This window comes from Thrips palmi, unplaced genomic scaffold, assembly GCF_012932325.1.
Source record: "Thrips palmi isolate BJ-2018 unplaced genomic scaffold, TpBJ-2018v1 HiC_scaffold_5, whole genome shotgun sequence".
Classification (NCBI taxonomy): Eukaryota; Metazoa; Arthropoda; class Insecta; order Thysanoptera; family Thripidae; genus Thrips; species Thrips palmi.
Window position 1 is genome coordinate 5004270 of NW_023144632.1, and position 20974 is coordinate 5025243.

Here is a 20974-nt window from a genome sequence, read left to right on the forward strand (position 1 = left end):
GCTGGCGTGGCTGGCGGGGCTGGCGTGGCTGGCGTGGCTGGCGTGGCTGGCGTGGCTGGCGTGGCTGGCGTGGCTGGCGTGGCTGGCGTGGCTGGCGTGGCTGGCGTGGCTGGCGTGGCTGGCGTGGCTGGCGTGGCTGGCGTGGCTGGCGTGGCTGGCGGGCTGGCGGGCTGGCGTGGCTGGCGTGGCTGGCGTGGCTGGCGTGGCTGGCGTGGCTGGCGTGGCTGGCGTGGCTGGCGTGGCTGGCGTGGCTGGCGTGGCTGGCGTGGCTGGCGTGGCTGGCGTGGCTGGCGTGGCTGGCGTGGCTGGCGTGGCTGGCGGCTGGCCGCGGCGTTGGCGGACCCGCTGGACTGGCCGCGGCTGGCGGTGGCGATGGCGGTGACGCGCGTGGCCAGCGCCAGCGTGCGCCAGCGCCCCGCTGATCGGCGTCCTCTCCTCGGCGCCGCGCCGCGTGCATAATGCAAGCTGGCAGGCAAGCCTTGGCCGCGCCGCGCCCGCTGCGCCGCGGCAGTTCGGCGGCCAGCCTGCTGCGTTTTGCCGCCTGCCGCGCAACCAGCCTGGCGTAGCCTGGCGGCCCGATGCGATCAGGACGGCCTAACGCATTCCAGCGCAAAGCCGCCCCCCCCCCCCCTTTCGCAAGGCCCCAAAGCGAGGCTCGGCCGGTGCCTCATGGATTCGAGGGGCGCGAGGCTTTCGCGAGGCACGGAAGGGACAACGGGAAGAGCACGCAACGTGCGCGCCGACGGCGTGTAAACAAGAAAAGCTATTGGGCCATCGACGCCGCCGTTCGGCACGCCGTCATCGCGGACGTCACCCCGCCGCGCATTCCTGGCACGACGACGCGACGCCACCAATTAGCAATGCCATCAAAATGCAAATGCCGACGGTTCGAGTCCCGGCGTCGGCGCCCCGCGCCCCGGCCGTAAACAATCCGAGCACTCGGACGCGGGGCGGGGCGCGGGGAAGGGGGGGGGCACCTCGTCGCCGGCCTAGCCGCCTAGCCCATTCACGGGCACGGTGCCTATCGGACGCCTGCCTGCCGCACGCCCGGCGCGCCGTGCGCCGCAAACAAGGCCGATCTCATCCGCGACGCCCACGACGCCGGGACGCTGCTGCAACGCGACGGCCGCGACGCCTCGTGCGACGCGGTCCGCGAGCGACATTCGTCATCGCCGTCGCAGCGCCGCCGCCTGCACACACACTGCATTACCGCATGCAGCCCGCTTGCATGCCAACATGCCAAGCGACTTGCAGCGGTGGCGCGAGCGGCAGCGTGGGAAACGAAACGCCAAGTATGCAGAAAACGCGCACAGGGCCAATAGGCAACTCGCACCGCGCACCACCGCGGGCCGTGAACTTGAAGCCGTTGGTCTTCTTACCTCGGCGTGCCCTGCGTGCCCTGCGTGCCCTGCGGCCCGGGCTGCACACTGATTCCACGGGGACCCCCCTCCCCCTCCCACTCACGGCCGCACTGCGCGGAATCCACTCACGCCTCTCCCCCACTGTAAGCGCGAGTTAGCCCCGCCTGCCCCGAGCACGTCAAATGCTGGCGAAAAGACGCGGTCCTGGAGGCATTCCAGCTTGTCCAGCTCGCCGTCGCAGACAGGTGGGCGGGGCAGGCGGCGGCCTAATCCCGACCGGGCAACTCGCTCGGCGTCCAGACTCCGGACGGGGCTTCGGCTTCGGCTCCACTCTGGAGGCTCCAGTGCACGCGGGGCGTCGCGGGCTTGTCCGGCGACTTGTCCGGCCTGTCCGGCTCCTGGAAAATCACTTCATCATACGCCGCCATAATTTACGACACGGCGGACGGCCCTGGAGAGGCCGCAGTGGGGCCCCACCGGCCCGACCGGGGCTCGCGGGCCGTCCCACCATAGCCGTGCATGCCCTGCCCCTGCCCGCCCCTGCCCGCCCCTGCCCGCCCCTGCCCGCCGGAGCGGCCGGAACGGAACTGCAACAACAGGGCCGGCCGCCAAACGGCACCAAACTTCCGCCAAAACAACGAGTCAACGCGACGGAGACGAGCGCCCCCCTTCGCCTGGAGGGCCGGCCGCGCGCCCCCCTTCGCCTGGAGGGCCGGCCGCGCGGCCCCGCGGCCCCACGCCGGCCTTATCACCGTTTTATAATAAAACTCCGGGCGTGTCGCGAGGCGCGTAGGCCGCGGGGTTGGGGTTCGAGGCGGACTGCCTCGGCCAAGGGGGCGCTCGGCGTGGAGGACACGCCGGGCCGGGACACACGCCGCCGACCAGTCCGGCGGTAAGCATTCAGCATTCATTCCAGCCGTCCCGAAACCAATCTCACGCGCCGCGGCTCCGGAAGCGACACGGGAGTGGCCGCGGAATTGGCAAAGCTCGCCGGAAACGGGCCGCGTCAGCAGCGACAGCCACGTCAGCGTGCAGCGCGTGCAGCGCGTGCAGCGCGTGCATTCCGCCGGGACCGCCAAGTCGCGCCACCAAACGCCACCCAAGCACACGGGCGCGACGCGGCGGCGCGCGCAAGCAGGGGGGTCAACATGCTACACGGGGAAAGAAAAACTTCATGGAGACAGAACAGGAGCGAAGACACACACGTCAAGAACACACGTGGTGGAGGCACAAAGGCCCCCCCCCCCCCACACACACACACACGCGCGCCGCTGCATACCAGCATATACGAGTACTGTACACATTTTTCTTTTTCCTGGGAGGGGCCTATAAAAAGATTGGGGGTAACGTTGCCAGGGCCAGCGGGCGGCTCGCTAAAGAGGTCTGCGTCCGCGGCGGCGCGGCGGGTCGCGAACGGGGCGGCGGGGAACTTGAAATGCATCGCAGCGAACACACTCACGCGCCGTCGCGCCGGCACACGCCGAGGCACACGCGGAGGAGAGACGTGGAGACAGCCGGGCCCGATTCGCGGCTTCCGTCGCAGCCACGCGCGTGCGTGCGGCGAGCGGCGTGCGTGTCGCGTGCCGGGTACGCCGACCGCGGGTGCCACCAGACTGCCGCGACGCCGCGACCCACCCTCGCGCTGTGGCTGCAGCGCACCTGCTGCGCGCTGCGAGGCGCCACGTCGTCTTGCCGCGGGCGGCCTGCGCGTTTTCGTTCGTCTGACGAGCTGATTCCGAGAGCCGTTTCCGTCGCTCCGTCTCTCTCGCACTCATGGAGCGTCCCGAGTAGGTGCGAGGGAGACAGGCGGCGCCGAAAACGAATCTCGGAATCAGCCTGCTGTGGAAGCGTGGAAGCCGTGGAGGCCGCGGGCACAAGGGGCGGAGCGGGCGGAGACCAACATTCGGCCGTGCAGTGCGAGGGGACCTCGGAGGGGACGTCGCCAAGGTGTACTATGCCGGGGGCACGGCGGCGCGCCAGTCTTCTCGGGCGAGCCAGTGCCGACGCCGACGTGGTGCGAGCACGGCTCGAGCATAGCCCAATGCACAGGCGCGGATACAGGGGGGGGGGGGGGGGGGCAATGGGGTTCTCCCCCCCATAGCCCCTAGATAGCCGCCTGAAAGGTAGGCAAAAAGTGCTACTTTGCCCCTGTAAGTAGGCAAAAAGTGCTACTTTGCCCCCCCCCATAGGCCGCTTCTGGATCCGCCACTGCCAATGCAAGGCGATACGCTGGGGACTTGAACTCCCAGAGGCCCAGCAGGCGGCCTGCAGCACCCAGCAGCACCCCGCGCTCCCCTCCGCGGCTTCCACGGCGACACGCTCGTCCTCGAAGGCCTGGAGGTTGCGACACTGCAGCGACTCCGGCCCCGTGGCCCGCCAGGCCGGCCGGGCCGGCTGGGCCGCACGCAAGCCCACGGAGGCACGGTGGCTCCGTGCAACACCTTCAAAGAAGATTCCGCTCCAGAAGCACGAGACCAGGGCGGGGCAGGGGGCGGGGGCAGGGGGCGGGGGCAAGGCGGGGGCGGGGGCAGGGGGCAGGGGGCAGGGGCGGGGGCAGGGCGGGGCGGGGGCGGGGCGGGGGCAGGGCGGGGGCAGGGCGGGGGCAGGGCGGGGGCAGGGCGGGGGCAGGGCGGGGGCAGGGCGGGGGCAGGGCGGGGGCAGGGCGCGGGCAGGGCGCGGGCACGTCGGGCACTGCGAGGAAAGGCCGCGCCGAGTCGACGGTCGCTGTCTTTTAGATAAATTGGATTTCTGGGGGTTTCTGGTTCGGTAGAGTTCGCGGTCTTGAACAGAAACTGGCACTTTAAATGACAGGATTGAGAACGCAGCAGGCCTAGAATGTATGGAACAGCATTAGGCTAACACAAGTGACGTAATTTTAAACATATCAAACCACAAACGGCAGCCGTCAAATATCTGTCTTCAGGTTTGTTCTCACTGGGTGCTTTTTCCAGTAACCGGTGGAGTGAACCGTCCCGCCGGACCAAGGAGCACGGCACGGCACGGCACGGCTCGGCTCGGCTCGGCTCGGACCGGCTCGGCGGTAAAGCCGCGATAGCTTTTTAAATTACAGAGGGAGAGGGAAGCCCCGCCACTAGTGAAAGTGCGTGGCCTGGCCGAGGTGGCAGACGGCACGGACTTTGCGACTGACTGGCTGACCCCAACGCCTCAAGGGCCTCAACCGAGTGGACAGGACGCCGCCTGACTGCACGCCAAGTGGCACGGAGTGGCACGGAGCGCCGCACACCCACCGCCTTGACCCCGCGACCAGGCGCTTGAGTCGGGGGCGAGGGAGAGGGAGGGGGAGGGGGCACTCGGTCGCGAAAGCATCGGCCCCCTCCTCCTCCTCAGGGCTCCGTGGCTCCGCGCGTGGCAGATGTCATGGAGGAGCTTACGTTACGCGTTGGGCCAGCGGCCTGCCCCGCCGCCCCCCGGTCCCCGCGATAGGCCAACACTTTCACCTAGGAACAAGTCGGTCCGATCCCAGTCGGTCTCGTGACAGGGCCCGGCCCTCGGCCCGGCCAGACGCGGGGATATCGACGAATCTAACCAGAGGCGGCCTCAAAACATACCGATTCGAAAAGAAGGGGGGGGGAGCCTCCGTAGCGGTCCCGGCGGTCCCCCCCTCCACACACACACAGTGCGGTATGCCCGCTCAACCTTTCGCTTTTAACCCCTTTCCAAACGCCGTGTCAACACACCGAATTCCAGCGCGCCAGTCCGCCCGCGTGTGCAAATACAGAGCCAACGCGAGCGTGCGCGTGTGTGAGTGTGAGAGAGTGCACGCACGCGGCGCGAGCTCCGAGCCCACGGCATGTGTGCACGCTAAAACTTTTATCGAACCTTCGAAGGAATACCGCCGAAAATACGGCGTGAATCGCGACAGGGGTTTGCCGTCGAAGCACGGTGCGAGGCGTACGTCACGGCTGACATAACCTAGCTCTGAGTTGCATATCCGCTTTTAACCGGGACATCCTTGGACAATTTACACAACTGACCCTAAAATAAGATTCTACGTGAAATTTGACGTTGCCTTGCTAGTATATTCCGTGCCCTGTTACATAAAATCCCAATTTTATTTGATTTGACGAAGGAGCGTCGAACATGGACGGCAAGCCGTTCGGCGGAAGGCCGTCGAAGCACAACGGAGCCTCATGGGCCCGGGCACTCCCACCGAGCTTCGGCGGACCTTCATCGGCCGCGTCATCGGCTTTCGGCGGCGTTCGGCGGGTGATTCCACCGAACTTAGACGCGGCGCGACAGTTGTCCGCCGAAGAAGGCTATTTACGCCGAATTTTCGGCGGGGCTTTTCGAAAAAAGTTTTAGCGTGTGCTCGCTTTGCGCTCGGAGTCGAGATAACCTTTCCCGATCAAAAGCCAGGCAATTCAGGCTGGCCATGTTGGCCATGCCGCACGCACACAATGGCATGGCAGCCGGCGAATCCTTCTTTCGGTGTGGTGGGGCTTCCCTTCGGCTCCCTTCGGCCTTCCCTCGGCTTGTCCGGCAGCGACACGGCGGCGCAGGGCGGCGCAGGGCGGCGCGGCGCGGTCAGATAGCGTGGGAACGGCGCATTCCTGCGCTATCGGCACTAACGGTGCACTCAATGACACGGCGAGGGGCGCACGCCGCGCCGAGCGCGCCGAGCCAAGCCGCATTTCCGAGGCCAGAGAAAACGCACGCAATGCGTGCTGGAGGTCGCCAGGCACGCCGTCGGACAGGACTCTCCGTAAGCGGCGCAACCGCCGCCACCAGGCCATCATCCCTTGGCCCAGCGACTACACGCCAGGCACGCCGTCGGACAGGACTCTCCGTAAGCGGCGCAACCGCCGCCACCAGGCCATCATCCCTTGGCCCAGCGACTACACGCCAGGCACTAAGCGGCGAAACCACCACCAGGCCATCCTCCCTTGGCCCAGCGACTACACGCCAGGCACGCCGCCACTGCACGTACTTCATCATTGCGAGACTCCTATCCGTCCTGGCGGCCCTGGCGGCCCTGGCTGTGCTGTGCGGTGGCACCCATCCGTCTACTCGCTGCCCGCCTGTCTGTCCGCCAGTCCGTCGCCGCCCCGCCGCGGCCGCGCATGCCGCGTTCCAGAGAGGAATCCGCTCAAGAAGCTCCTCGCGGCTCGCGGCCCCCCGCGGCCCCTCGCGGCCCGGCCGGCATGTGAGCCGCCTTGCCGCCTTCGTTCTTCGCTCCGCGGTGCTGCGCGGTGCTCCGCGCATCGGCGTCATTCACGGCCAGCGGCTCCCGGCTTGGGCTTGGCGGCCTAGCTCCGCTCCGATCCGCCCAGTGTGCCCGCGACAGCCCGCGGTCAGACCGTGGTCAGCCGATGGGCCACGACGCGACACTCACACCACCGCAGCCCGGGGCGGGGCGGGGCGCCGCACGGCAGACACCGTCAGCATCAAACTCTAGACTAGGAGTACGCGCCGTTTAGTTTGGGCGCGTAGTAGGCGAGCGATGCGTCTGAACACATTCTTATAGGAGATGGCGAAGAATATGCGCACAATAAGGCCAATACAGTGTCTTCCGTCACTAAAGGGCCGGAATTCATGTCATTTTCGTGATTATCTTACTGAAAACTGCAGGAAACAATGGGAAACTCAACTTTGAAATTTTGGTCACAAATTGGTAAATTTTGGGAAAAGTAAAGGTCTGGGATGAAATTGGCAGTCATTTTCGTGATCAGCACACCAAAAACTGCAGGAAACTATGTAAAACTCGACTCAAAAATTTTGGTCCAAAATTGGTAAATATTTGGAAAAGTAAAGGTCTGAGATGAAATTGGAAGTCATTTTCGTGATCAGCACACCAAAAACTGCAGGAAACTATGTAAAACTCGACTCAAAAATTTTGGTCCAAAATTGGTAAATATTTGGAAAAGTAAAGGCCTGAGATGAAATGGGAAGTCATTTTCGTGATCAGCACACCAAAAACTGCAGGAAACTATGTAAAACTCGACTCAAAAATTTTGGTCCAAAATTGGTAAATATTTGGAAAAGTGCAGGTCTGAGATGAAATTGGAAGTCATTTTCGTGATCAGCACACCAAAAACTGCAGGAAACTATGTATAACTCGACTCAAAAATTTTGGTCCGAAATTGGTAAATATTTGGAAAAGTAAAGGTCTGGGATGAAATTGGAAGTCATTTTCGTGATCAGCACACCCAAAACTGCAGGAAACTATGCAGAACACGACTTCAAAATTTTGGTCAGAAATTGGTAAATTTTGGGAAAAGTAATGGTCTGGGATGAAATTGGAAGTCATTTTCGCGATTTCTAAGTGTGTTTCCTGTTCATTGTGTCGTAACATGAACCCTGACACTGTTACTCAGTCGAGTAACATTCAACAGCCAGCATTGAATTACTTAATACGATTCACAAATGCTTCAATTACCATTCGATATCTCCTTGTTATTGAACTTATGAATACACAATGTTATAAGTAATACCTAAAACGCCTTTTATCTCCCTTTTATTTTAAACTAGTGGATAAAACTACATTGATTTATCTCAATTAATTAAAAAGAGACACATTTACAGGCAGGCTGATTGCAACTACTTTACGGAGAAGACCTTCTGTCAGATCCAACGAATCGTTCCATTTGATTCAATGTCGAGCCCACTTATTGCTAAACGCAAGTTAATCTTATTCATAAAGATAGTCATGATGTGATATTTAATCTTTAAAACAGTATAGCATAAGTATTTACCTAACATTCTTAGTAAATTAAAAAGAGAGTCAACTCAAACTATGACCAACACAAATTACCAGTTGTCGCAGACAATATATGATGAAGTTAAAAGAATCGTCTCATGAAATCATATGACCAAGTCACTGAATCGTCTCATTGAATCAGATGTCAAAGTCAAACCATGTATGCGCTACTCTCACTCACCATATAGTTATCTTTAAGGTTAGTACTATAGTAAACTTACAGCATTGCTATGAAGCCTGTCCCCAGAGTCAGTGCCAAGAGTCAGCAAAAACTATTTATTTTGGCAAGATTAGTGTCTGGTTTGTACTTTTAGATTGCATTGATCTATTTTCTAACTGTTATTGAGCAAAGCAAACAACTAAAAAGTATAATGTCTGAGAATAAAAATGGAAATACACTCTCAAAACTTAAAAAGACCAAATCATTCTTGCAATTATCAAACGATCAAACACACTCCACTGACTAAAACATTTCCCCTGTGGCGGGGGAGGGGAGGGGGCGGACGGACGGACGAAACGCGTAATCATTGTCACTTTCATTTTCCGTATTTCACTGTGTTGACACTCCGGAGAGGTTTCAATCATTCTAGAATATCGAAAAACTAAGACCGAACTCACTTCTAAGCCCTTCTCCTCTCTATTTTGTTTTATTTGCCAATGTTTTGCCAGTCCCGTATTTGAGAGCCGCGGCCGCAAGTATGAAAAATTGCTGTATATGCTGCCAACCTAACCACGCTAAGAACCTAATTCAAAAAGATGTTTTGAATATTTCAAACGGTAGTAATCGTGAATACAAGATAAACTCCCCCTGTAGGACCTTTAGGGGATGTTCGGTGCAAAATTTGGTAACTATTAGTGTTGTAGTTGCTGAGAAACGTGAGCGTGTACGCTACAGACAGACAGACAGACAGACGCACGACCAGTCACTTTTTGGAGCGCCCAAACACGGCAAGGGCTCGCTATCGCTCGCCAACAAATTGCGAGCTATCTGGTCCAGTTTGGACTCGAATCGATATGGTACAACCGTACTGCCTGCTCCTTGAAGTACGTCACGTGACGGTTTCATCACGCGTTCAATTCGTGGAGCTCGAAATCTGTTCGGGATGGCAACAGGTCAAATCGAAAAACAAGGAAACCGAGCAAAAGATTGAATATGTATACGGGCCGGCGGAATGCGCCACGCCCGCGATGCAGCTCTGCAGCGCTCCCAATTAAAAGGCATCTAGCTTTTTTTCCACGACAAGCATCGCCGCGTGGGAACGGCCGGCTCATGTATATAAACATGCATAGCTTGCGCGTCCAGCGCGTCCAGCGCGTCCGCACGGCAGCGCCGCGGTGGCGCCACTCGGCCGTCGCGTGGCGCGTCACCCGGGTCGGGCCGGCAGCCCGAGTTTGGGCGCCATTTCAGCCGGCTTAAAAAATGCGTCAAAACATGCTTGGTCCTGCTCGAGCGCTGCGCTGGCCGCGCTGCCGATAGATCACCGGCGGGGAAGACGGGCGCGGACACGGCGCGCTCCGATAGGCTGCGATGGCTGCACCGAGCCCCGCAGCCAGAGCCACATCCATCCAGGCGAGTGGAGTGCCTCATTCGTTGGAATCGCCTCCTCGGCTCGGCGTGGCTCGGCGTGGCGCTGCTTGGCGCGGCTCGGCGGCGCTACGCTCCAACGGACTCGCATCCATTTGACAAAAATGTTAATGTGCCTGGAAAGGCATTCCTCGTGTCGCAGGGAGGCGCGGCGTGGCGTGGCGTGGCGTGGAGCGGCATGGCGCCACCGGCCGGGGATGCAAAGGCCGGCCTGAGGACCCAACCAGGGGCCGAGCCGCGGCAGGGACCGACCCGGCCGGGGACCGTGCTGGGGAACGCGTCACCGACCGGACCCCGCTCGGATCAACTTGTGACACGATTCGCCAGCTCGCCTAGACTTTACCAGACCGATATCTACTAACAAGGCTGACGACAAGAAGGTGCAGTTTATTTGCATTTAAACTGTTTCTACTGCTCTCTCCAACCTGGACCTGGCACCCGAATCCTCAACTCGGAGGCAGGGAGCACTGTACCTAAATTTTCGAAAGCAATGGGGGCTCATATCGGTACCCCTATGTATACAGCTTTCGATCTGGCACTTCTTTTTATTATTTTTACCTCCCCTCCTCCCCCCCCCCCTGCTGAGCTTTTAGAAAAGGAAGACCGACAGGGTATTACATGCATTCTAAAAAAAATCAAAATTCCGTATTTTTTTAGAAGCTTTACGTAGGAACAATTCATAAATGACTTGAACATAAATTGCCAAAAATCGAATACGTATGCACTTGAACATAAATTGCCAACAATCGAATAAGCCGTGATCCGTCGAAAGATGGATAAAATAAAAAAAAATGTGGCCCTCCTCATAACTAAACCTCCTAACTCATTCCCAATTCATCAGAAAAATTTATGCAAATGGCAAAGACTTCTAGTATCGGAGAACGGTCGGGTACATTCCCCACGAATTTTCAGAAAATTTTCCCCAACATGAAGGCTCCCGGGAAATTCAGCGCACTATAATTTTAAAAAAAAACGTTAACGCTAACGCTAACGTGAAAGCAGATGATACTTATGAGAATGTTTATTTAAATGTATGAATGTGACATTTTGTCAATTTATGTCAAAGAGTAAACACTCGGAACTCTTTTTTGACAAATTTCTTACGCATGGTAATTCATGAAAATGTCAGTTTTAGTATAACTTTTGAATATCCTAACGTGCCATTGTTTTGTGTTAAACATGTTCGCAATGACGGTGGGACACTCATATGTCCGATACCATTTGTGTTGGGTATCATTTTCGTTGTTTCAACGCGAGGATGCACAATTTGGTGGCTAATCACATAAATACTCAATACCCGTAAAAGTTGTGTTCGGTACTTGGACACGCGGCACGCGGCGCGTCAGCAACATCTCCAAGCGGGGCCGGCCGGCCGGCGCGCCACCCGAACCCGACCTCAAGATAGATAAGCAAGAGTGGCCCACACTGCCGACTGCCGACGCGCCGCTTCTCGAGAGGGGCAGGGGTTCGGGGGGCGCTGCACTATGCGTTCTACGCACTCAAGGTTCAAGTGCGTGTGTGTGTAGACTGCTGCGGGGTGTGGCGGGGCGCGGCGGGACGTGGCGTCTCGGCAAGGGAATGGGCGAGGGGGGCGGCAGCTACGCGATGCGTGCTAGCAGCGTCTCGTGACGACGCGCAACGCGAGGGACGCACTTCATGAGTACTAGAGAGCTGGGTGTCGAGGTTATACGCCGCGCGCGCAACCCGAGCCCCCGCAGCTGCCCCGATTCATGAGCGGCGCGCGGCGCGACCGTGACCGCGGCGCGGCACGCTGCGGGCCCTCCGCTCATAATCTTCTAGGCAGGCCAGCCAGCCGCTGCCTTGCCAGCGAGGCGCTCGGCCTCTTCTAGGCTTGCTAGTCAGGCAACGAGGCAACTGCTGCCTGCCTAGCCGGAAACTCGGTACTCTCTGCACGAGAGTACAAGCACGCTGATACGTGAACGTATCATCTGCTAAAAAGCTAGAGTACATATCTCCATGACGTTCGAGACCAGAGGTTTTATTTCCCCCCGGACTTGACTGGTTCACCAGACTCGCGGGAGCCCTGATTCAACACACCAAGGGGCACCAGCACCATGGGCAAAGGGTGCTTCACCTGCGGCGCCGCGGCACGTCGGCCTGCATGGTGGCATCCCCGCCGCGACTCATGTGCACTCATGTGCACTCACTCCTGTGGCCACCGCAGTGCACCGCAGTGCGCCGCAGCCGGCCGGCGACGGTGCCTCGGAGCCACCGCGGCCACCGCGGCCACCTCGGTACCCACGGAGGTGCCCGTCAAAAGACCCGCTGCAAACGCATGGTCCGTCTTCCTGAGTTACGCATTCTCGTGCACCGCGCGCCGCTGCACCATTGCCAGGTCTGCCGCCTCGTCCGCCGTTGCCACATTTCAGCCGACAGGCCAGGCGGGCCGGGCAGGCCAGCCAGGCAGGCCATGAGGCGGCCAAAGCCCGGCCCGGGGGAGGGGGACGCCCTGCGAAAGCCCCGCGCGCCGCCACGCCGCCGCGCCCCGCCGCCGCGCCCCGCGAGAGACCGCGCGCCGAACAGCCTGACCTCCGCTGATCCGCCGCGCCGATCCGCGCGCTGAACCGCCGCCGCCGCGCGCCGCCGAGAACGGCACGGGCCAGCCAGCAGCCAGCCCGGCAGGCAGCACAGACTGGCACAGACGGGTAGCGACCCTGCCTTTTACTGGACGCGGGGAGAAAACGCCTCCGTCTGCCAGCGCCGCCAGCCCGGCCAGCAGGGCAGAGCCAGGGCAGAGCGCACCGCACCACCGCGGCGCCGGGACTTTCCTTTCCTTTCCTACGACGCTCCAATTTACCCGACTCGCGATGCCAAACGACCAGCCCGCCAGGCCGCCGCGGCGCCGGCGACCGATAAAAAGCAGAACGCCACCGAAAAAGCGCAGCGGCTGCAAAACGGCCAGTGGCGCAGCACGGCGCAGCGCGCAGCGATAACAGGGACGCGGGGCTCGCGAGGCACGCCGCTGCAATGCGGAGCAATGTGAGGGCGCCCCGCCCCGCCCCGCCCCGCCCCGCCCCGCCTCGCCGCAGGCCCCCTCCCTTTCCCAACACACACACGCCGGCGCTAAACTAATGAGGGGAACACAGCGGGCCACACAAAAACCAACCGTATCAAAGAACGCACACAGCAAAAAAGAAACAGCCCGCCGCCACGCATTCCACAGGTACTCTGCGAAAAAGGGGGAACTGCGCAAGCAGCAAGCAAGGCGACTGTGCGGACGGACCGACTCGCCCACGTCGCGGATGAACCCGCGGTGCGAACCGGACACTATCGGGGCGGGGGATTCCGAAGAGCCGTTTCGACGCTCTGTCTCTCTCGCACCCCGACGGGAGGGAGGCAGAGCGACGATGTCAGCCTTTCGGACCCGATGGATCCGAAGAGACCGACGGGGTGCCGCCGCGTGTCGCATTTTGTCCCATGCTTTGAAATCGCGCTGCGCCGATTTGTATCCACGGGCAGCATGTCATGCCCGCCGAGACGGCCGGGACGGCCTGGGACCCCGGAAGGGGCGTGGACCGTGTGCCGCGACCGGCCGCGACGTGCGCGCACGGCACGCCAGAGCTGTCACGCGCGGACACGCGCCGCCGGCAAGGCGGCAAGGGCCCCGGCGCCTTGCTGCGCCCTTGCTGCACCCTTGCTGCACCCTTGCTGCACCCTTGCTGCACCCTTGCTGCACCCTTGCTGCACCCTTGCTGCACCCTTGCTGCACCCTTGCTGCACCCTTGCTGCACCCTTGCTGCGCCCTTGCTGCACCCTTGCTGCACCCTTGCTGCACCCTTGCTGCACCCTGCGCCTCGCGACGGGCACTCGACACAAGGGCACCGCCGGCGAGGACGGCACGACAAACGCTCAGCGAGTTGACTGGGCGACGCAGGGCGACGCAGGGCGCAGCGGACGCTGAAAGTGATCCAAACTCTGGTGAGGATAAGGCCGAGATTCGGCCGAACCGCCGTTGGAGCCGAGGGTGGCCCGCGGCCCGGGGACGTTCCAAGCCGTCCCGATGCTGCCCGACCGGCCGAGAGCGAGGGCAGCGAGGGCCCTGTCCGGGACCGCCAGCCGCCCCAACGCCCCAACGCGGCGGCTTGGCGGCCACGACGCCAATCTGCCCCGCCGGGCCTCACCGTCGCCGAGCCGCCGAAATATGGAAACGTTGCTTGGTCGGATTCGGGCCGCCCCGCCAAAAGCCTCCAGAGGGGCCCAAGTGACACCAGTGGCGGGCCGGGAGAGCCGGGAGGGCCGGGAGGGCCGGCGGGCAGGGCGCACACCGCAGCAGCAACGCGTCCCCTCCCCCCACATTTCCTCCGCCTCCTCCCGAGCCGCATTCCAGAAGCGCAATTACCCCGCCACGCCACGGCCGCCACGGCCACGCCGCAGTGGCCTGTTCTGGTGCTACACTGTTGGAAACTCCGTCCGGCCGTCCGGCGGGGCGTGCAGCGTGCAGCGTGCACGGCGTAACGCGCCGCGCGCCTCACATTCGACCATCCGACATACAGCCTCAACTTCGGCCAACTTCGGCCGCGGCCGGCGCCACGCCCAGCGGCGGCGAAACAGGCGAAGCGGGGCGCACCGCGACAAGCCGGACAAGCCATCCCGCGACCACGTCAACGCCGACCACCGGGCCGCGAGGGACGCGACGAGGACCGCCACCCGAAATGCACGGAATGGGCCGGCCGAGGCCACCACAACTATGGACACTTTCAGAGCCCTGCATTTCTCAAGGGGCACTCAATGGGGCAATGCACGGCAATGCACTGCCACCGTCGTGGGCATTCAGGGTGACCGGACAAACCCTAGCCCGGCCCGCCATGGGATTTGTGGGACGCCCCGTAGGCAACGGACTCCCCAAGCAACGCGGAGGAGGGGCTGACAAAGGCAACGCCAAGCAGAGGGAGTGCAGCAAGGTCGCGGCCGAAGCCGGGCACGCAAGGCGACGCAAGGCGACGCAAGGTCACGCCGAGCTGAGGCGTCTCCGAAACACACGACGCAGAATGCAGTCGTCGGGGTCCTTGAGGCCTTGAGGAGGTTCGCAAGGGTGATCGCGAGGGGGTTCCCGAGGGCGTTCCCGAGGGCGTTCCCGGGGGCGGCAGGACGACTGGCAGAGGTGCAGCGAGCGCCCCCGCCGCCGCCGCCCCCGCCCTCGCACGCGCGCCCACACGGCCCACACGCCGGCACTCGGGAAAGGCCTTTCTTTGTCTAGAGGGAGCCGCGTGGTGGACGCGAGACGCGACGCGCGGGGCACAGCGATTGACCCCTGCGTGGCGTGGCCTGGCGTGGCCGCGTCGCTTAGTCGCTTCCCTCAACAAAAGGCGGTCTGGCGATCTCGGAACGCTGCCAGCAATCGCAATGGCACTGTCCTCACCTCATTCTGCTTTCCCTCTGCGCCGATCGGGCCGATCGGGCCGATTGGGCCGACTGGGCCGATTGGGGCGCTTGGGCCGCGAGCGCCTCGACGGGACGAACGTCAGCGCGGACAAATTCGAGAAAAATGAACCCCTACGCGAGGGGTTCACAAAAACCCCACGGGCATATAACTTTACACACTGGCTCTGTGCCCTGAATGACATATATACAGAGATTTCCTTCACTGACAGTATTTCTCGGCCAAGAATATTTTTTCGATTGGACTTTAAAAATGCAAGGGACTAGGATAGTTTAGAGAAAGCAAATAAGGCACTTACCTCGGTGTATCCCATGTTGTGGAGCTGGTTTGGTAAATCCTTGTCTAATCCATTTCCGCCAGAAGCTGCACTGAATCCACTTAGTCCAGAGGCTGAACTAACACCACTTGTTGTTGAGAGGGTTGATATTGTACTTGCAGCACTAGAGCCAACATTGCTATCACCACCACTGTTGGCAAATGGCAGGAGAGAATTTCGAATTTCTGCCAAGGCTTTCTGGTGATAGCCCGTTGTACGGGTCGATAACTTCCCTGAAGTTGCAGCGTTCATAGTGGCAAACGATTGCTGGCCCATGCTAGACCCGACAGGGCGCGGGAGCGCAGGGACCAGACAGGGGCCCAGTGGTGGTGGGCCCCGCTCTTCTGTCCACATGCACAGTTTTCACTTTTGACACTGTTGGTCACTTAACACACTCACTGCACTTCCACATTTACAAAGGTACCGTTTAATGCGGTACCTGCCTCGTCTGCCTAGACATTGCAGCATCATTCTGTAGGCCTACATTTCACTGACTTTAATATATTGTAAAAATTCACTGTACACTGCTTGTTTGCTTCATGATATGTTGGCACTGTAATCCATTCCCATGTCACTGTTCCTTTGAAGAGATGGGTTCGCGATGACAACAGAGTTCTGGAAGAGAAAAGAAAAGCGGAGGTCAAATCCAATGTTTGGGAGCTTTGGTTATTTTAAACATCTTAAAACGTTGTGCATGAACAGTCACTCAATGCCCAAATCAATCTACAGAAATGAAAACAAATGTTTCAGAACACTGTCTAGTACAAGCAATTGCTGATTGTTGTCAGGCACACACAGAATTGACTTCAATATCATCAGTTATTCAGGGCTAAGATAGAAAAAAAACAGAATAACCAAGAGGATATTGGAATAGATAAACAATTGGTCAGAGCTCCACAAGAATGCCACAAAATGAATATTAATTCTTAAAAAGACAAAAAGCACAAACAATAAAGAAATGGAGAATTGAAATCAAGAATTGAAGTAGAACCAGTATGTGTAAGAAGTGTGAGCAAATAACCAACAGTCTGTAGAACTATCGGACTTGATAACGAACAGGATTTAAGCTCATTTTCCCAGTTTACAGATCACATCATAAGATAACTGACTAAAACTCAATGAAATTGAGATAAAATGAACAGGAGAATGGTCTCACAAATATATGACTGTGCCACAGAAGGTTGTAAGGAGTTGACATGGAGAGAAAAGAATGCAACAGGTGAGCCAACAGGTTTTAGTCAATTGTCTGTATGTCTCTGGAAGTACTCAACACCAAGGTGGGCAAGCAAGGTTAGGTATTACTACGTTATCAACCACATAAGTTCACAAATCAAATCCCATTCTGTCCCGCCAAAGAAAGACACTGAATCAAACGTAAGGAATGCCACCAAGGGGCCTAGGTTAGACCGACTTTTCGAAAACACCCACAAACCTCAGGACAGCAGTTAATCGTGTGTAACACTAGACAAATGATGAGAGAGCACGAGAATCACTTTTGTTGATCAACAATCCCTGAGACTGAAAGCAGACGGTCGGCAGACGATCACTTTCATAAACAACACGAATCCGTCCGACCATCTCTGCTTTCGGAACTGTCGAAGGCTACTCAGTTCCAAGTTCACTTAATCCGTAAAATGTTCCGAAGTCACACGAACTGCGTACGAACACGACAACGCAACGGAGCCGAACACTAAACTACACATCGTCACTCGTAAGTCGGAGAGCGAAACCTACTCAGACGACTCGGAAAACAAAGAAAAGTTGCGACGATTAAGACAAGCTACTGCCCGCCATCTTGAAGTGCCACATTCCGATGCGCGGGACTACGTGGTCAAGTGAGGAGCTGTTTTAACATCCATTCCTAGAAACGGTGGCATTTCTCGGAGTCCCAGTCCCATGCCATTTTATTTCAATGCTTCACATTTAAAGAAGGCGAACGTATTTATTCTATTTGCTCCTAACACATCGCGTACGAAATATTGGGCGTTGACTCGACAAAAGACTTGGAAGGAGAATCTGGAGTAGATCTGCGAGGCAGCTACCATAGCGTCTCGTTATTTCCTGACTTCAGATGCTTTGGGACAGCCAAAAAAAGACAACTCCACTTCAACGTCACAGTTTAAGGGATGGTTGTTATAAGACATATTTACGACCATAGGTTTTTAAGTTTGAATAGCGTGGTGACGTGATGGGGGGCCGGAGTCTCCCTTCCCGCTACAGGACTGCGTAAGGAGAGAGCGGTTCTTCTCCGGTTGTCTCTCTCTCTCCCCCGCCCTTTCCCCTACATGCTGTGATGCGTGTGCGACGCCAACGCGGGTGCAGTATTTTCGAGCGCAGCCGCGGCAGACTCTATGCCTTCTAGCAAGACTGTCATCATTACAAGGCATTCACATTCCAATGATAGTTCCACATTTCAGCCCTTTGATCGCTAGAATCGCTCATGGCTACACTGGTTACCACTAAGCCAATGGTTACGACTGTAATGCTCTTTGGTGCTTCCCTAGTTTACCAAACCCATTTTCACTCCAGCAAGAACTCCATACAGTACATACAGTGGTCCCAAGAGTAGTGCCGCTGCATTTCCCTCTGTGTTCCTTGCATGCATAAAGGAATTAAACGAACAGTCGGAGGAGGTTCACGTCTGGCGTTTTACACAATGTTCCTATTTCCGATAGTGTGCTTTGATTCTGACTTTGAGGGCCCCACTCCACCTGTGAAGCACATGGAGTAGAGCCATGCGCCCGGTCCATTGGCAACCCCTCGCACGCGTGCGCGCTGTGGGCGGTGTGGGAAAGCGGCGAGCCCGAGACGAGGTGGGGTTGGTGAGGTGAGGGAATGACAGTCAACTTCGGTTATAATGAACTCGTTTTATTGGGAATGCACAAATAACGAGTTAGACAGTAACAAAGTTTCAAACATTCATAGCAACGTTCTGGTTTTCCCTAGCGTTTCCCGCAACTTTTGCAACCGCCGCCGCCTCCACCCTTTCCTCCTCCCCCGCCGCCGCCGCCGCCGCCTTTACCTCCGCCTCCGCCCCCTCCTTTGCCACAACCGCCTCCCCCACAACCCCCGCCCCCACCACTACCCCCTTTCCAGCCTCCACCGCCTCCTCCGGGGGACATGTGACCTCCTTTGTACATTCCACAGTCACCTCCTCTGCATCCACCGCCTCCCTTCATACCTCCACAATCTCCACCTTCGCAACCACCCCCGCCTTTCATGCCTCCACCGCCCTTCATACCCCCGCCCCCCTTCATACCCCCACAATCCCCACCTTCACAACCGCCGCCACCGCCCTTCATACCCCCACCTCCCTTCATACCCCCACAATCCCCACCTGCACAGCCACCCCCTCCGCCCTTCATACCGCCGCCCCCCTTCATACCCCCACAATCTCCACCTTCACAGCCACCCCCGCCGCCCTTCATACCCCCACAATCCCCACCTTCACAGCCGCCTCCACCTCCCTTCATACCTCCGCCGCCCTTCATACCCCCACAATCCCCACCTTCACAGCCGCCCCCACCACCCTTCATACCCCCACCTCCCTTCATACCCCCACAATCTCCTCCTTCGTAGCCTCCACCACCACCCTTCATACCCCCACAGTCTCCACCTTCACAACCCCCTTTCACCACACCCACTATACGAACTCGTACCACTTTTTTTACTCCACCCCCACAGTCACCCCCAGCACAGCCACCACCTTTGTTGCTGCCCCCACAATCACCACCCGAGCATCCTCCGCCGCCGCCTTTCATCATACCGCAATCTCCTCCCCGGCACCCTCCGTCACTGCCTTTGCCACCGCAGTCGCCACCTGAACAGCCCCCGCCGCCCCCGCCACCCTTCCCGCCCCCGCCACCCTTCCCGCCCCCACCCCCGGGACGGGGCGAACGTGCCGTCCGGCTTTTGCCACGGCCATCACTCTGCCCTTGATCCTGGACGCCCTGGACCGCGGAGCCGTTGACTGCTCCGCTGTCGGATCCGCCCGAGCCGTCGTCTTGGCCTCCGCTTGGCCCATCCTGGTCGCTGTCTAAAGATCCACTTCCTTCTTCTTGGCTTCCATCCTGCGATTCGGCTCCTGCAGCTTGGTCGTCAATGCCGTCCGTGTCGTTGGCTCGTCGAAGGCCAATGTCGTCTCCATCCTGGTCGTCGGCCCGCTCTGACTGGCGCCGTGTTCTGGGGCTCGCCACGGAACTGGCCACCAACGCGACCCAGACAGCAATCACCAACAGCGACAGCGCGGCGCCCTTTAGGACAGCGGCTAGCATAAGTAACTTGTCTCAACACCATTTGCAATTAGTAGCCTGCACCTGTCCCTCACCTGCCAGCTGGACCGACGCCCCCGCGTCCCCGGGGAACGCGCCCGGGCCTCTCGGTTCCTCATGACAGCAGCGCAGCGACCCTCCTCGACCGGCAAGCCGTCGACGAATGGCTGCACGGGGGAGCTGTTCCATCATTTCATCCTGCGACTCACCTAACACGCGTCGAAACGTAGAACCGACAACAAGAAAAAGAGGCCCGCACATCCGGCAATCCTCAGGCCGCGATAGTTTCGTCCCGAAGCGTTTGGCGCGCGGATATTGGAAATTCGAATCCTCCGTGGCTGTGTCGAATGGTCGAATGGGCCGCGCCTTGCGACCAGAACGCTCCCTGGCCGCCAGGCCTTCCAGGGGTCACCCTGACGGAGGGCCGCCTGATTTACTCCAATTTCCGATTACCTGCACTCCGGCACGGTGCCCGAGCGATTCTAACACCAAAATGCCCCCGTCCCCATGTTCGCCGAATCACCACTCATCGGACAACAACTCAATACTTCCGCTGTTCGAAATTCGATCGCCAACTCCCGGTCGTGGGCCGGGCAACGCAACTCTTCGACGACGCGGACAGGGCGTATCCAGGACCTTTCTGAGGGAGCGCATTTTGCCTACTTGCGGAGGCAAGGTGTTACTTTTTGTCCACCTTTCAGGTGGCTCTGCGCCAGGAGAAAAGGGTGAGGGGAGGCCTTACAGGCTTGTTTACTTAAAACATAATGCCGGCTGCGGGATGCATCCTGCATGCTGCCCCAGCGCCAGGCGCACAAACGCCCTAGTGCGAGGGCAGTTTGCCGTGTACAGTCACAGTCCTGCTGACTCAGCGGGCAAGGGGCTGAGAGGTATCGAGCAAGGTTCGTTGTTCGGGAGGGAAGTAACAACATGGCTGGTCACGGCTGGCAGTGACGTCATGCGGTGTGACGTCGCAATGACTTCCGCATGGTCTTCGTTTGGGGAATGCACATCTTCCGTGTCAAAACTAAGCCGCTGATGAAACTGCGGCACTGCCCTTGGATCCGACTTCATCGTAATTTTCCTCAAGTGCTCTGTTGGAACCATCCGTGGAGCACCGATTCAAACTGCGTCTCACCCATGCGGTGTACTGATGCAACCAATTGCTAGTTTATATTGTGGTACCCAAAAGAGAGGGTCAACGTTAAATTAAACTCAGATGGATTACAACAGTAAAAAAATAAAATTAGAGGAATTAGAAAATGGATGATCGTTTGCTAGGTTCCATTTGACGAGGAAAGCTGTTTGCTATGCGGAGCTGCACT

At 58.8% G+C, this 20974-nt stretch overlaps 1 protein-coding gene across 1 annotated transcript in view; it reads right to left on the reverse strand.

Moving 5' to 3' along the window:
* LOC117651237 (serine/threonine-protein kinase Warts) overlaps positions 1–17338 on the reverse strand; it is a 28042-nt gene extending 10704 nt beyond the window's left edge. The window contains exons 1-2 of the mRNA XM_034395057.1: positions 16814–17338; positions 15364–15996 (exon numbers count right to left, since the gene is read on the reverse strand). Of these exons, the coding sequence (XP_034250948.1) occupies positions 15364–15735 (372 nt within the window). The 5' untranslated portion in view covers positions 15736–15996; positions 16814–17338. The remainder of the gene's footprint in view (positions 1–15363; positions 15997–16813) is intronic.
* Between the last annotated feature and the right edge of the window lie 3636 nt (positions 17339–20974).